We start from the raw sequence: 14,197 nt of genomic DNA, 5'->3' as shown, positions 1-14,197 counted from the left end.
AGAATTACCCTTTCAAATTACCCTTTAGAATTACCCTTTAGAATTACCCTTTAGAATTACCCTTTAGAATTACCCTTTAGAATTACCCTTTAGAATCACCCTTTAGAATCACCCTTTAGAATCACCCTTTAGAATTACCCTTTAGAATTACCCTTTAGAATTACCCTTTAGAATTACCCTTTCGAATTACCTTTAGAATTACCCTTTCAAATTACCCATTAGAATTACCTTCCGAATTACCCTTTAGTATCGCCCTTTAGAATCACCCTTTAGAATCGCCCTTTAGAATCACACTTTTGAATTACCCCTTAGAATTATGATTTGGAAGTACCCTTCAGAATTAACCTTTAGAATTACCCTTTCTAATTACCCTCTAGAATACCCTTTAGAATTATCTTTAGAATTACCCTTTAGAACCCTTTAGAATTATTCTTTAGAACCTATGAGAATTACCCATTAGGTTAACCCTTTAGAACGCATAATTACCCATAAAAATTACCATTTATAGATAGCTTTGTAAGCGAACCTCTATGGCAATTGCATGTATCTGTAAATCCATTCAAAATTTTATGTTAGAGAGCTTCGGAAGCAAACCTCTATGGCAATTGCATGTATATGTAAATCCATTCAAAATTTTATATAAATCCTTTCAAAAGTTCACTTTCATTTCAAATTTCACAAAAAAACAAATTTAAATTTTTCCCCATTCCCTTGGGAACAAAATTTCATGTCGTCATTTGAAATGTCCCTTCCATGATCCGCCATCTTGTCCCTTCCATGATCCGCCATCTTGTCCCTTCCATGATCCGCCATCTTGCTCACGTGATTTTGCTTTGGTCTGGCGCGTCCGATATATTATTTTCACCTGGTGATTAAAATCAATATATACATATATAAATGAATTCATTTATTCATTTATTGTTCATTGTTCGCTTTTTCATAAAAGCATCTTGCTCACGTGATCTTGCTTTGGTCTGGTGCGACCGATAAATTATTTTCACCTGTTGATTAAAATTATTTTCACCTGGTGATTAAAATCAATAAATTACAATACAGTACTGTACAGAACGGATTTTGAATTTGAAACCGCTCCTCATTTATGCCAGCTACACCGACTTCTTTTTTCCACCAGCTACACCGGCTTCAGTTTTCCGCCAGCTACACCGACTTCATTTAAGCCATGCACACCGATTTCAGTACGTACCTGCCAGTCGGACATACGTACCTGGTCCAGTCGACTAGAAGTCTAGACTATATAGCCTACAGTAGGTAAGTCCTGCATTCTATCCCAATCTATTCATTCAATAAAATTGATTTGAATTTTAATTCTAAGCCCAAGATCAAAAAACCTAGCCTAGCTAGGCCTAGGCCTACAGATGTTTGCGAGGGCTGCCTACTTGATCGACTGACTATTGTCGACGAAGCTCTCACTCTACGCAATGCGTATTCATATTAACCCTTTAAAACTCTTTAGAATTGCCCTTTAGAACCCGTTAGAATTACTCTTTAGAATTAAATAGTGGCTTAGTACATGGTTCCTCTTCTTCATTTTTACCGGACAGTCATAGGCAAATGTTGAAGCGGCTATGCCGCTTCAGAATAGCACGGATGTGTCGGAAAGAGTTGTGTACTCTTGTTATTTTACTGCATGGGGAACACGTGATTTTAAATGACGCTTGTTATATGTTGCATGGGGAACACGTGATTTATGATGCTTCTTAAATTGCTACATACATGCTTGTTATATGTTGGTGAGAAAACGAATTTAAAAGCGAATAAAAGTGAAAAAGTTAGTGGGGGGGAAAAAAAATCCGTACAAAAACAAAAGGAGACCCTTTGTTTCCATATTTAAAGTAATTGCACCAAAGATGGTGTCACTGTCTCTGAAAAAAAAAAAAATCTACATCTACTCATAGGGAACACATTTATGAAACACGAACAGAAACACAATAATGAGAAGAACATCGTGTATTAAAGTACAACACATGGGCCACAATCCAATGAAACATTGCAGGAATGGTTACCGTGACGTTTTGGGCAGGCCAATCGGAATGCGCACTGACAGCTGCACTGCATGTGCTCCTCCATTGTTACCGTAACCTGTCGCTTTCGCAGAATTCCCCTGTATTCCAACTTTGTTACCTGAACAGAACACCAAAAAAGCACCAACATAGTTGCATTAATTTCAGGGTTAAAGTAGATAAAATTATTTTTAAAATAAATTCCAAGGAAAAGCTGAATAATTAAATGTTCCACAAACTATGATGAACAGACAAGTGCAAACACTTTGTATTTCTGAGAAATCTTGTTAAAATGGATTATCGATAAAACAAAAAAATGTATCATTATGAAACAAATATATTGTTGCGGTTTTGAGTTTGTACAATAAAGGTTAATTTTCCCCCTCATAGTTTAGTCACATTAAAACATGTAGCCTCGCGATAGTTCAGTTATTTCATAGTATGTGTAAGCATAGTCCTTTTCCTGTGTTAGTTTTGCGTTGAGTAGAAAAATGAGTTAGGTCCTTTCTTGCCTTATGCCGCTTTCATTGCCTTATGCCGCCTTATGCCTCCTTATGCCGCCTTTGGCTTTTTGGCGCAAATTAACACGAGGCAGGCCTGGCAAATCAAGGCAAGACCGAAGGAGGGCGGAGGGGAAGCTGATGGTAAGCGCGAGCCGCCAATCAGGGCTCGAAGGGAGTGGCTGCGGCACTGCGTCACAGGGCGTGGTTGGAACATTTGAGAGGGCTAAGGGGGTTGGCCATATAACCCGTTGCGCGAAGCCCCCGACCTCAGTTATGAGAAGGGAGAGGCGCTCGAGAGTTATGAGATGGGTGATGAGCTTGATAAGTGTTACAAGTTGTGAGAAGGGCATGCGCTGGGTGTTGAGCTTGAGTAGTTATGGGCAGAGGCGCTCGTGAGCAAGTTACGAGTTCTGAGAGAAGACGCCCATGAACTAAGCTCTAAGCGCTCTCTCTTACGAATTAAGGGCTCGGTTGAGCTTGAGGCTGAGCCTCTATTGGGTTACGCGAGTGATAGCGCGCCGGCAACTAAAAGCGCTGTGGAAAACCGCCAGCCGCGCTGAGAGACGCGTACATTTCCCTTCCGCCTGCCTCATCTGCCCTTTGTTCGAGAGACGCGCTACATGGATCCCTTCCACCGCCTGCTTGCCTTCATCGCGGGACGTGCCGTGACCGGGGAGAGCCACGCCGGGCGGGGCTGTTCCTGGACGACCGTCCAGCGAGGAACATCATCCTACCTTCATTTCCCCTTTGTGAGTGTGATCGGGCTCGTGTCTGGGGTTAACGTAAGACTGATTAAGACTGCTCTGGGTCTCTGTACTTCTACCGAATCATTGTACATTGTGTAAGTAATAATTAAATCGTGTTCTTCCTTTATTCGACCGTCTCGTCCCTTCCATCATTGACTAAGCGTGGTACGAATAGAACCGCTCAAATCGGGTTCCAATACTAGAAAACTGCACGGACCACGTGGTACACAATCCGCTCGGTGTACTTAAATTACACGTGGCTCGTGCGAGGCTTGATTCCCCGCTTCCGCGGCGGCGCAGGTATTCAGGTACGTGCGAGAATTGTCCCGAAACCCTACCTTGCGTTTGCCCGGGAAGGGCGTTTCAAGTCTCTCGGTTGCGCCGACCCAGAAAGAACAAGGGGCTTAATCTCCCCTTGGTAAGGGCAGGAAGGGTGGCGAAAACCGTAACAATATTATACCTTATACCAAAAGCATTACTTTCAGGGCTGGTAATATAAAGCAAAGTTTTGCGCAGTCACCTCTGAGATTTCTTGACTGGGATGTGTTCTATTAAAACTATAAATGGCACTGGTAGAGCACATACCTCTGCCAGGCTAAAAAGTTTACGTTTTGTGTCCCACTGTTTGGCCGGATCTGGATTTGGACCGGAACCAATATGTAATCGGCTTGTTCTTGTCGCCTAACCAACTCATCCCCCAAGTTTTGTCATAACTCAACAACTTTTTGAGATATCACGCTATACTGTATATCGTTTTTGGCCCCATCTCCCAATGGTAAAGAATCACTGAAAAATTATAGCATCCAGATATGGATACAGAACCTGACCAAAATAGAATCAATTCTTAGGGTCACACATCCAACCTGTCCACCATGTTTTGTCCCAATCTGTCCATAACTGTTTGAGATATCCTGCTCTCAACCAAACAGACACACAGAGGTGAAAACATATCACCTCGACCCACATTCGTAGACATAAGTAAACTAGAGAATTTATAGATAATGGTTTCCCACGCAGTGTTCAAGTATATACTGCAATTTTAATGAAATAATAATTTTAAAGAATGAGGTACAGTTTAGGATATAGAGGCTTTTTTGATCACCATAGAACAGAGTCAATCGGCATCATACATAGCCATACTAGCGGCATCTTCTTCACCCCAATACTGTACCCTCTCACATGCCACACCCATTTCCCAAGGGCTGTGCTTGCAGCTCATATATTACATACACCATTCTATAGAATATATCCAAGTACTGCAAAACTGGAGGTTCTTGGAAGTATAATGAAGGCGATTTGTGTTCCACTGCGTTCAAGTATATAATTCAATTTTAAAAAGGTTTGAAGAGGTTTAAAGACATATACAGTCACGTGAAAAAGTAAGTACACCACATGTAAAGTTTTGACTTTTTCAACATGTTTCAACATACAGCTATTTGATCTTCATTTCAACAATAATGATAGATAAAGGTGATATAATATAACAAATGTCATGAAACATTTACATTTTGTAGTCCATTGTATAATTTAAATAAACATGAATGCAAATTTCGCATGTCAAAAAAGTAAGTAGACCCTTGGCTGTAATAGGTGGTATTGCCCCATTTGGCAGAAACAACCTCAAGTAGGCATTTCTTATAACTGTCTACCAGTATCTGACATCGAATGGGAGAAATTTTTGCCGACTCCTCCATGCAGAATTATTTCAGCTGTGCGATGTTTGAGGGGTTTCTTGCATGCACAGCTCGTTTCAAATCCCCCCACAACATCTCGATGGGATTTGATCCGGACTTTGACATGGCCATTCCAGAACCCTCTATTTCTTTCTTCACAGCCATTCCTTGGTGGATTTACTGGTATGTTTAGGGTCATTGTCATGTTGCAAGGTCCACCTTCGGTTGAGCTTCAACTTTCCGACAGATGGCCTCACATTATCCTCAAGCACCCTCTGGTACAATGAAGGATTCATAGTGGATTATATGATGGTGAGCTGCCCAGGCCCTGATGCAGCAAAGCTGCCCCAAACCATAATATTTCTACCACCATGCTTTACAGTTGGTATCAGGTTCTTGTGGTCAAATGCTGTCTTTGGTTTTCGCCAAACATGTCTTCTGGTACTGTGGTCAAATAGCTCTACCTTTGACTCATCTGTCCAGAGCACATTGTTCCAGAGGTGCTGGTCTTTGCCTCGGTGTTCATTGGCAAACTTTAGTCTTGCCCTGATGTTTTTTTTCTGCACAGCAAAGGTTTCCTCCTGGCACAAATCCCACGTAGATCAAATTTGTGCAACCTCTTTCTAATGGTAGACTCGTGCACTTTGACATCAACAGTGGCAAGAGCTACCTGTTGGTCCCGTGATGACATTCTGGGGTTCTTAGAGACTTCTTTCAGCATCTTGCGGTCTGCTCTCTGGCTGAACTTGCTGGGGCAGCCTCGCCTGAACAAGTTGGCAGTTGTTTGGAATCTTCTCCACTTGTAGATGATCTTCCGGACAGTCAAATGATTGATTTCAAATTGTTTGGAGATCTTTTTAAATCCCTTCCCAGACTCGTAGGCATCTATAACCTTCTTTCTGAAGGCATCAGAGAGCTCTTTTGATCTCGGCATGGTGATGCTGCACACTTCAACAACAAAGAGCAAACCAAACGATATGTCTGAGGTTTAAATAACACAGGTTCCTCCAAGGTCCTCTCCAACGATGTCCGAATCATTTGCAACTGAGCTGGTGCACCTGATTCTAATTTTAGGTATTTGAAGTAGTGATAAATGTAGGGGTGTACTTACTTTTTCCACATGCGAAATTTGCATTTATGTTTATTTAAATTATACAATGGACTACAAAATGTAAATGTTTCATGATATTTGTTATATTATATCACCTTTATCTATCAATATTGTTGAAATGAAGATCAAATATCTGTGTGTTGAAATATGTTGAAAAAGTCAAAACTTTACATGGGGTGTACTTACTTTTTTACGTGACTGTATGGAAATTAATTGAGGGTGTTACCCTATTTTTGCTTTAGCCATGGCCACTTCCCTTCCTCCTCCTACAAGATAGACAATATAGTTCCAGTGTGTGCAAGAAGAACTCGTGCTCTGTTCCAGACAACTACCGGCCCATCAGTCTCCTAAGCTGGATCAGAAAAGTTGTGGAGAGAGCCATCAATACTGCACTGTGGAAACATCTCATTTGGAATTACCTCATCAGTGATAATCAGTTTGTCTTCCATCCTTTTCATTCGGCCCCTGACTTACTCACATACCTCAGTCATTCGTGGATGTCTCGTCTCAACAGATGTTAGGAGGGTACAAGTGTGGCATTTGACATCACAGCTGTATTTGATGGAGTACGGCACTATGGATTGCGCATGGTCAAGCTGGATGCTAATGGAGTCAGAGGACAGCTGTTTAAGTGGTTATCAATCTAATTGATGGGCAGATATATCCAGCTAATTGTCGATGGCCAAACATCAAATTAAACTGCAATTATTACATCAGGACCTCAAGGATCAATTATTGGGCCCATCATTTTCAAGTCCATATTAGCGATTTGTGTGAAAACCTGCATGGCTGGCTCTGCAACCTGCAAACCTGCAAAACCTGCAATCCTACCTGGCTCTATTATGATGATAGTACTACCTGTTGGATGAAGATAATGCCACCATTTCTCTGAGGGAGTACTTGCAGAAGATCTACGAGTGGGGGCAGAAATGTAATGTCGTGTTTGCTACTGAGAAATGGCAGGTGTGGAAGTCTGAACGGACTTCCAACTGTTCATGAGATGTCTTTCTCTTGAGAGTAGACGAGTCATCAATACTTCAGTTATACAGTGCATTCAGAAAGTATTCAGACCCCTTCAATTTTTCACATTTTGTTATGTTGCTGCCTTACGCTGAAATCATTTAAATTCATTTTTTCCCTCATCAATCTGCACTCAATACCCCATAATGACAAAGAGAAAACAGGATTTTAGAAAGTTTTGCAAATTTATTAAAAAGAAAAAACTGAAATATCACATTTACCGACAGATGGCCATAACTTCTGGCTCTTCTGGAAAAGTAATTCATACCCTTTGCTATGACACTTGAAATTTAGCTCAGGTGTCTCCCATTTCTCTTGATCATCTTTGAGATGTTTCTCCACCTTGATTGGAGTCCACCTGTGGTAAATTCAATTGATTGGACATGATTTGGAAAGGCACACACCTGTCTATATAAGGTCTCACAGCTGACAATGCACATCAGAGCAAAAACCAAGCCATGAGGTCGAAGGAACTGCCTGCAGAGCTCAGAGACAGGATTGTGTCGAGGCACAGATGTGGGGAAGCCTCCAAAAAATTTCTGCTGCATTGAAGGTTCCCAAGAGCACAGTGGCCTCCATAATTCTTAAATGGAAGAAGTTTGGAACAACCAGGACTCTTCCTAGAGCTGGCCCTCCGGCCAAACTGAGCAATCGAGGGAGAAGGGCCTTGGCAATAGAGGTGACCAAGAACCCGATGGTTACTGTGGCTGAGCTCCAGAGATCCTGTGTGGAGATGGGAGAAACTTCCAGAAGGACAACCATCACCGATCTGGGCTTTATGGCAGAGTGGCCAGATGGAAGCCTCTCCTCAGTGAAAGACACATGAAAGCCCACAGAATCCTGTTTCTCACAGTCTGAGAGTCCTTCAGGTGCTTTTTTGCAAACTCCAAGTGGAGTTTCCTTGCCGACAGATGGGAGGGAGAGGTGTACAATAATTCATTGATTAATTGTATAATTCAAATCAATAAAAGACTATCACAAAATATTTTCTTAATCAATTGGCTAATAGCATAATTAAACTACAAGTGCTTCATCCGAAGATGTATCTTTTAGAAAGTTAATTAAATAAGTCGTTAATAAAAATTAAATAATTAATTGATTAATCAATAAATAATTAATCGATTGAATGATTAATCAATAAATCAAAAATATCCTTGATGGCCACATCACTTGGTCACTGTCATGTCCAAATATTAGCTTCCTAGCTCAAAAGGTGCCTGAGATATTGGCCAAATGAGAAAGAAAATAAATGATGATCATTAAAAAATTAAATTATTAATCAATTCGGTCAAAGAACACATAAACCACCACCATTTCATCAAAAACTGTAACTAAAAAAAAATACATTTTTAGTCATTAATCGAATAATTAAATAATTCATCGATTAATTGATTAATCAATAAAACAAAAATAGCCTTTGCAGCCAAATAACTTGGTCATTGGCATGTCCAAATATCAGCTTCCGAACTCAAAAGGTGCCTTAGATAATGCCTCGAAGAGAAAGGAAATGTATAAGTACTTAATTAATCGCTAATAATTAAATAAGTAATCAATTAATTGATTAATCAATAAATTAAATATATATTTTACAGCCAAATCACTTGGTCATTGGCATGTCCAAATATCAGCTTCCTAACTCAAAAGGTGCCTGAGATAATGGCCAGAAGAGAAACGAAATGTATCAGTACTTAATTAATCGCTAATAATTAAATAAGTCATCAATTAATTGATTAATCAAAAAACAAAAAATACCGTTTTTGGCAAAGTACGTGCTCACTATTGTGCCAAAATTTCAGCTTCCTAGCTCAAAGGATGGCTGAGATAGAGCCCGGACAAACAAGAAAGCAAGAAAACAAACAAACAAACAAACAAGAAGACGTCATGCGTAGCACGATACTTGCAAAATCAGCCCCCGCTCCCCCCAAAAGTTTTCCATTGATACAGCAAATTGTCCATTTCATGAAGATTAAAATTTACAATCTTGATCAAAGCTCGGGACAACAGGATGAAAAGTGATGATTTTTCAGATGAAAAATGATGATTTTGGAAGGTTGACCTTGAGTTGACCTTTGACCTTTTGAACTCATAAATAGTAAATTTCCCTATTTAGTGACTCAATGTGCAAATGCTGTTCAATTTTCAAGTCAATCGGATGAAAATTGAGGATATTAAAAATTTGGCCTATGTTGACCTCAAAAATAGATCGTGGTTGAATTCAGTGACCACATATATAAATCCTCTTAGAAGTTCAAGTCAATCAAATGAAAATTGGTGATTTTAGAAATTCGGCCTATGTTGACCTTTTGGCCTGTGTTTACCTAACATATAACAAGTGTTTGAATTCAGTGACCAGATATGCAAGTCCTCTTCAAATTTCAAGTGAATTGGATGAAAATTGAGGATTTTAGAAATTTGGCCTATGTTGACCTTTTGGCCTATGTTGACCTCAAAAATACATGGTGGTTGAATTCAGTGACCAGATATGCAAGTCCTCTTCAAATTTCAAGTCAACTGGATGAAAATTGAGGATATTAGAAATTTGGCCTATGTTGACCTTTTGGCCTATGTGGACCTCAAAAATACTAGGTGGTTGAATTCAGTGACCAGATATGCAAGTCCTCTTCAAATTTCAAGTCAACTGGATGAAAATTGAGGATTTTAGAAATTTGGCAAAGTTGGTGACCTTTGGCCTATGTTGACCTTTTTACCTATTGCCCCAAAAACAACAGGCTTCTTGCTTTTGACCAACTCTACCGTTTGGTGAAGTTTCGTGAAGATCGGTTGAAAATTGTGACCTGCAGGCCGGTGACAAACAAACAGACAGACAGACAGATGAAAAATCGGTCACAGATCGAGGACTTGCCGGAATGTACTGTTTTATCCGCCATTTAGAACAAATATGGCGGCCGAACCACGTGACCAATGACGTCATCATTAAGATATTTTAATCCCCATGGAGAGTTCTTTACAATGAGCCATGTCTCAATTTTTCTGTTCAGCACTTTTGGAGATATGGAGGTGCTAAGTTTTGCCGTTTTTCCAAGATGGCGGCCGACCACGTGACATATGACGTCATCATTAACATATTTTATTCCCCATGGAGAGTTCTTTCCAATGAGCCATGTCTCAATTTTTTCTGTTCAGCACTTTTGGAGATATAGTGGTGCAAAGTTTTGCCGTTTTTCCAAGATGGCGGCCGACCACGTGACTGATGACATCATCATTTGGGCACAGTGTATAAGAGGGCAAGACCAATATGTGTGCAATGTTTGGCGATTCTACGTGTGGAAAGATTCAACGTATCGAAAGTATACCGGTTTTTCCAAGATGGCGGCCGAACAACGTGACTGATGACATCATCATTAACATATTTTATTCCCCATGGAGAGTTCTTCACAATGAGCCATGTCTCAATTTTTTCTGTTCAGCAGTTTCGGAGATATGGAGGTGCAAAGTTGTTCGGTTTTTCCAAGATGGCGGCCGAACCACGTGACCTATGACGTCCTCATTAACATATTTTATTCCCCATGGAGAGTTCTTCACAATGAGCCATGTCTAAATTTTCTCTGTTCAGCACTTTTGGAGATGTGGAGGTGCAAAGTTTTCCCGTTTTTCCAAGATGGCGACCGAACCACGTGACCAATGGCATCATCGTAAATATATTTTATTCCCCATGGAGAGTTCTTTACAATGAGTCATGTCTCAATTTTTTCTATTCAGCACTTTTGGAGATATAGTGGTGCAAAATTTTTCGGGTTTTCCAAGATGGCGACCGAACCACGTGACTGATGACGGCATCATTAACATATTTTATTCCCCATGGAGAGTTCTTTACAATGAGCCATGTCTCAATTTTTTCTATTCAGCACTTTCGGAGATATAGAGGTGCAAAGTTTTTCGGTTTTTCCAAGATGGCGGCCGATCCACGTCACCGATGACGTCATCAATTGGGCACAGTCTATTCCAGGGCAAGACCAATATGTGTGCAAAGTTTGGCGATTCTACGTGCAACGGTGTAGACGCAGTGCTGCAAACAGACAGACAGACAAACAGATGAAAAATCGGTCAGAGACCGAGGACTTGCCGGAATGTACTTTTTTATCGACCATTTAGGATAAATATGGCGGCCGAACCATGTGACCGATGAGGTCATCATTAACATATTTTATTCCCCATGGAGAGTTCTTTACAATGAGCCATGTCTCAATTTTTTCTATTCAGGACTTTTGGAGATGTGGAGGTGCAAAGTTTTTCGGTTTTTCCAAGACGGCGACCGAACCACGTGACCGATGACGTCATCATTAACATATTTTATTCCCCATGGAGAGTTCTTTACAATGAGCCATGTCTCAATTTTTTCTATTCAGCACTTTCGGAGATATGGAGGTGCTAGTTTATTCGGTTTTTCCAAGATGGCGGCCGAATCACGTGACCGATGACGTCATCATTAACATATTTTATTCCCCATGGAGAGTTCTTTACAATGAGCCATGTCTCAATTTTTTCTATTCAGCACTTTTGGAGATATCGAGGTGCAAGGTTTTTTGTTTTTTCCAAGATGGCGGCTGAACCATGTGACCGATGACGTCATCATTAACATATTTTATTCCCCATGGAGCATCTATCTATAATTCCAGTAATCTCTGTACGTCTGTACGTCTGTTTGTCTGTGACCGCTGTTTCTCGACAACCACGGGTCCGATATACTTTTAACTTGCCAGGTATATTGCTGGGGACCCGAGGATGTGCCTTTTCAAGGTTTCATATTAATCGGACAATTACTTACCGAGCTATGTCCAAAAAACGATTCAACCAATCAGAGAGCAGCGAACGATCGCGTGTGCCGAACGTGGAGGACACACTCTGCCTCGGATGGCACATTTGAGAGCGTATTCATTTATTTCACGTTTGCAAACTATGTTGGCGTTAAACTATGTTTTAAAACTAATAAAACCGAATTTGCGATTCATTCGCTTTCCTGCGCGTTTGTGCACGCGATGGCGATTTCTTTACCAAACTCCGGAAGCCGTTCGCTTTGGACCAAACCATTGCATGTAAATAGAGGGGGGGGATTGTCACCGTACTCGCAAGCCGTTCGCTTTGGACCAAACCATTTCATGTAAATAGAGGGGGGGGGGGATATAATTTTAGATATAGATATAGTACGGGCAATGCCCTAGTTCTTTACAATGAGCCATGTCTCAATTTTTTCTATTCAGCACTTTTGGACACATAGAGGTGCTAGGTTTTTCGGTTTTTCCAAGATGGCGGCCGACCACGTCACATATGACATGCTCATTAACATATTTGATTCCCCATGGAGAGTTCTTTACAATGAGCCATGTCTCAATTTTTTCTGTTCAGCACTTTTGGAGATTTTGTGGTGCAAAGTTTTGCCGTTTTTCCAAGATGGCGGCCGACCACGTGACTGATGACGTCATCATTAATATATTTGATTCCCCATGGAGAGTTCTTTACAATGAGCCATGTCTCAATTTTTTCTGTTCAGCACTTTTGGAGATATCGAGGTGCAAAGTTTTTCGGTTTTTCCAAGATGGCGGCCGAACCACGTGACTGATGACGTCATCATTAATATATTTGATTCTCCATGGAGAGTTATTTACAATGAGCCATGTCTCAATTTTTTCTGTTCAGCACTTTCGGAGATATGGAGGTGTAAAGTTTTTCGGTTTTTCCAAGATGGCGGCCGAACCACGTGACTGATGACGTCATCATTAATATATTTTATTCCCCATGGAGAGTTCTTTACAATGATCCATGTCTCTATTTTTTCTGTTCAGCACTTTCGGAGATATGGAGGTGCAAAGTTTTTCGGTTTTTCCAAGATGGCGGCCGAACCACGTGACAGATGACGTCATCAACATGTTTTATTCCCCATGGAGAGTTCTTTACAATGAGCCATGTCTCCATTTTTTCTATTCAGTACTTTCAGAGATATGGAGGTGCAAAGTTTTGCCGTTTTTCCAAGATGGCGGCCGAACCACGTGACCTATGACGTCATCATTAACATATTTTATTCCCCATGGAGAGTTCTTTACAATGAGCCATGTCTCAATTTTTTCTGTTCAGCACTTTTGGAGATTTTGTGGTGCAAAGTTTTGCCGTTTTTCCAAGATGGCGGCCGACCACGTGACTGATGACGTCATCATTAACATGTTTTATTCCCCATGGAGAGTTCTTTACAATGAGCCATGTCTCAATTTTTTCTGTTCAGCACTTTTGGAGATTTTGTGGTGCAAAGTTTTGCCGTTTTTCCAAGATGGCGGCCGACCACGTGACATATGACGTCATCATTAACATATTTTATTCCCCATGGATAGTTCTTTACAGAGCCATGTCTCAATTTTTTCTGTTCAGCACTTTTGGAGATATAGAGGTGCAAAGTTTTTCGGTTTTTCCAAGATGGCGGCCGATCCACGTCACCGATGACGTCATCAATTGGGCACAGTCTATTCCAGGGCAAGACCAATATGTGTGCAAAGTTTGGCGATTCTACGTGCAACGGTGTAGACGCAGTGCTGCAAACAGACAGACAGACAAACAGATGAAAAATCGGTCAGAGACCGAGGACTTGCCGGAATGTACTTTTTTATCGACCATTTAGGATAAATATGGCGGCCGAACCATGTGACCGATGAGGTCATCATTAACATATTTTATTCCCCATGGAGAGTTCTTTACAATGAGCCATGTCTCAATTTTTTCTATTCAGGACTTTTGGAGATGTGGAGGTGCAAAGTTTTTCGGTTTTTCCAAGACGGCGACCGAACCACGTGACCGATGACGTCATCATTAACATATTTTATTCCCCATGGAGAGTTCTTTACAATGAGCCATGTCTCAATTTTTTCTATTCAGCACTTTCGGAGATATGGAGGTGCTAGTTTATTCGGTTTTTCCAAGATGGCGGCCGAATCACGTGACCGATGACGTCATCATTAACATATTTTATTCCCCATGGAGAGTTCTTTACAATGAGCCATGTCTCAATTTTTTCTATTCAGCACTTTTGGAGATATCGAGGTGCAAGGTTTTTTGTTTTTTCCAAGATGGCGGCTGAACCATGTGACCGATGACGTCATCATTAACATATTTTATTCCC

At 40.7% G+C, this 14,197-nt stretch overlaps 1 protein-coding gene across 2 annotated transcripts in view; it reads right to left on the bottom strand.

Annotated features, from left to right (window-relative positions):
• Window positions 1–14,197, bottom strand: part of LOC137427818 (platelet-derived growth factor subunit A) — a 197,195-nt gene that overhangs the window by 38,430 nt on the left and 144,568 nt on the right. For both annotated transcript variants that reach the window (XM_078776389.1, XM_078776391.1), the window contains one exon: window positions 2,025–2,142. In XM_078776389.1, the coding sequence (XP_078632515.1) occupies window positions 2,025–2,142 (118 nt within the window). The remainder of the gene's footprint in view (window positions 1–2,024; window positions 2,143–14,197) is intronic.

Source organism: Myxine glutinosa, chromosome 1 (assembly GCF_964187855.1).
Source record: "Myxine glutinosa chromosome 1, kmMyxGlut1.1, whole genome shotgun sequence".
In the NCBI taxonomy this organism is placed as follows: Eukaryota; Metazoa; Chordata; class Myxini; order Myxiniformes; family Myxinidae; genus Myxine; species Myxine glutinosa.
Note: the sequence above shows the minus strand (reverse complement) of the source record. Positions and strands in the feature narration are given on the sequence as shown.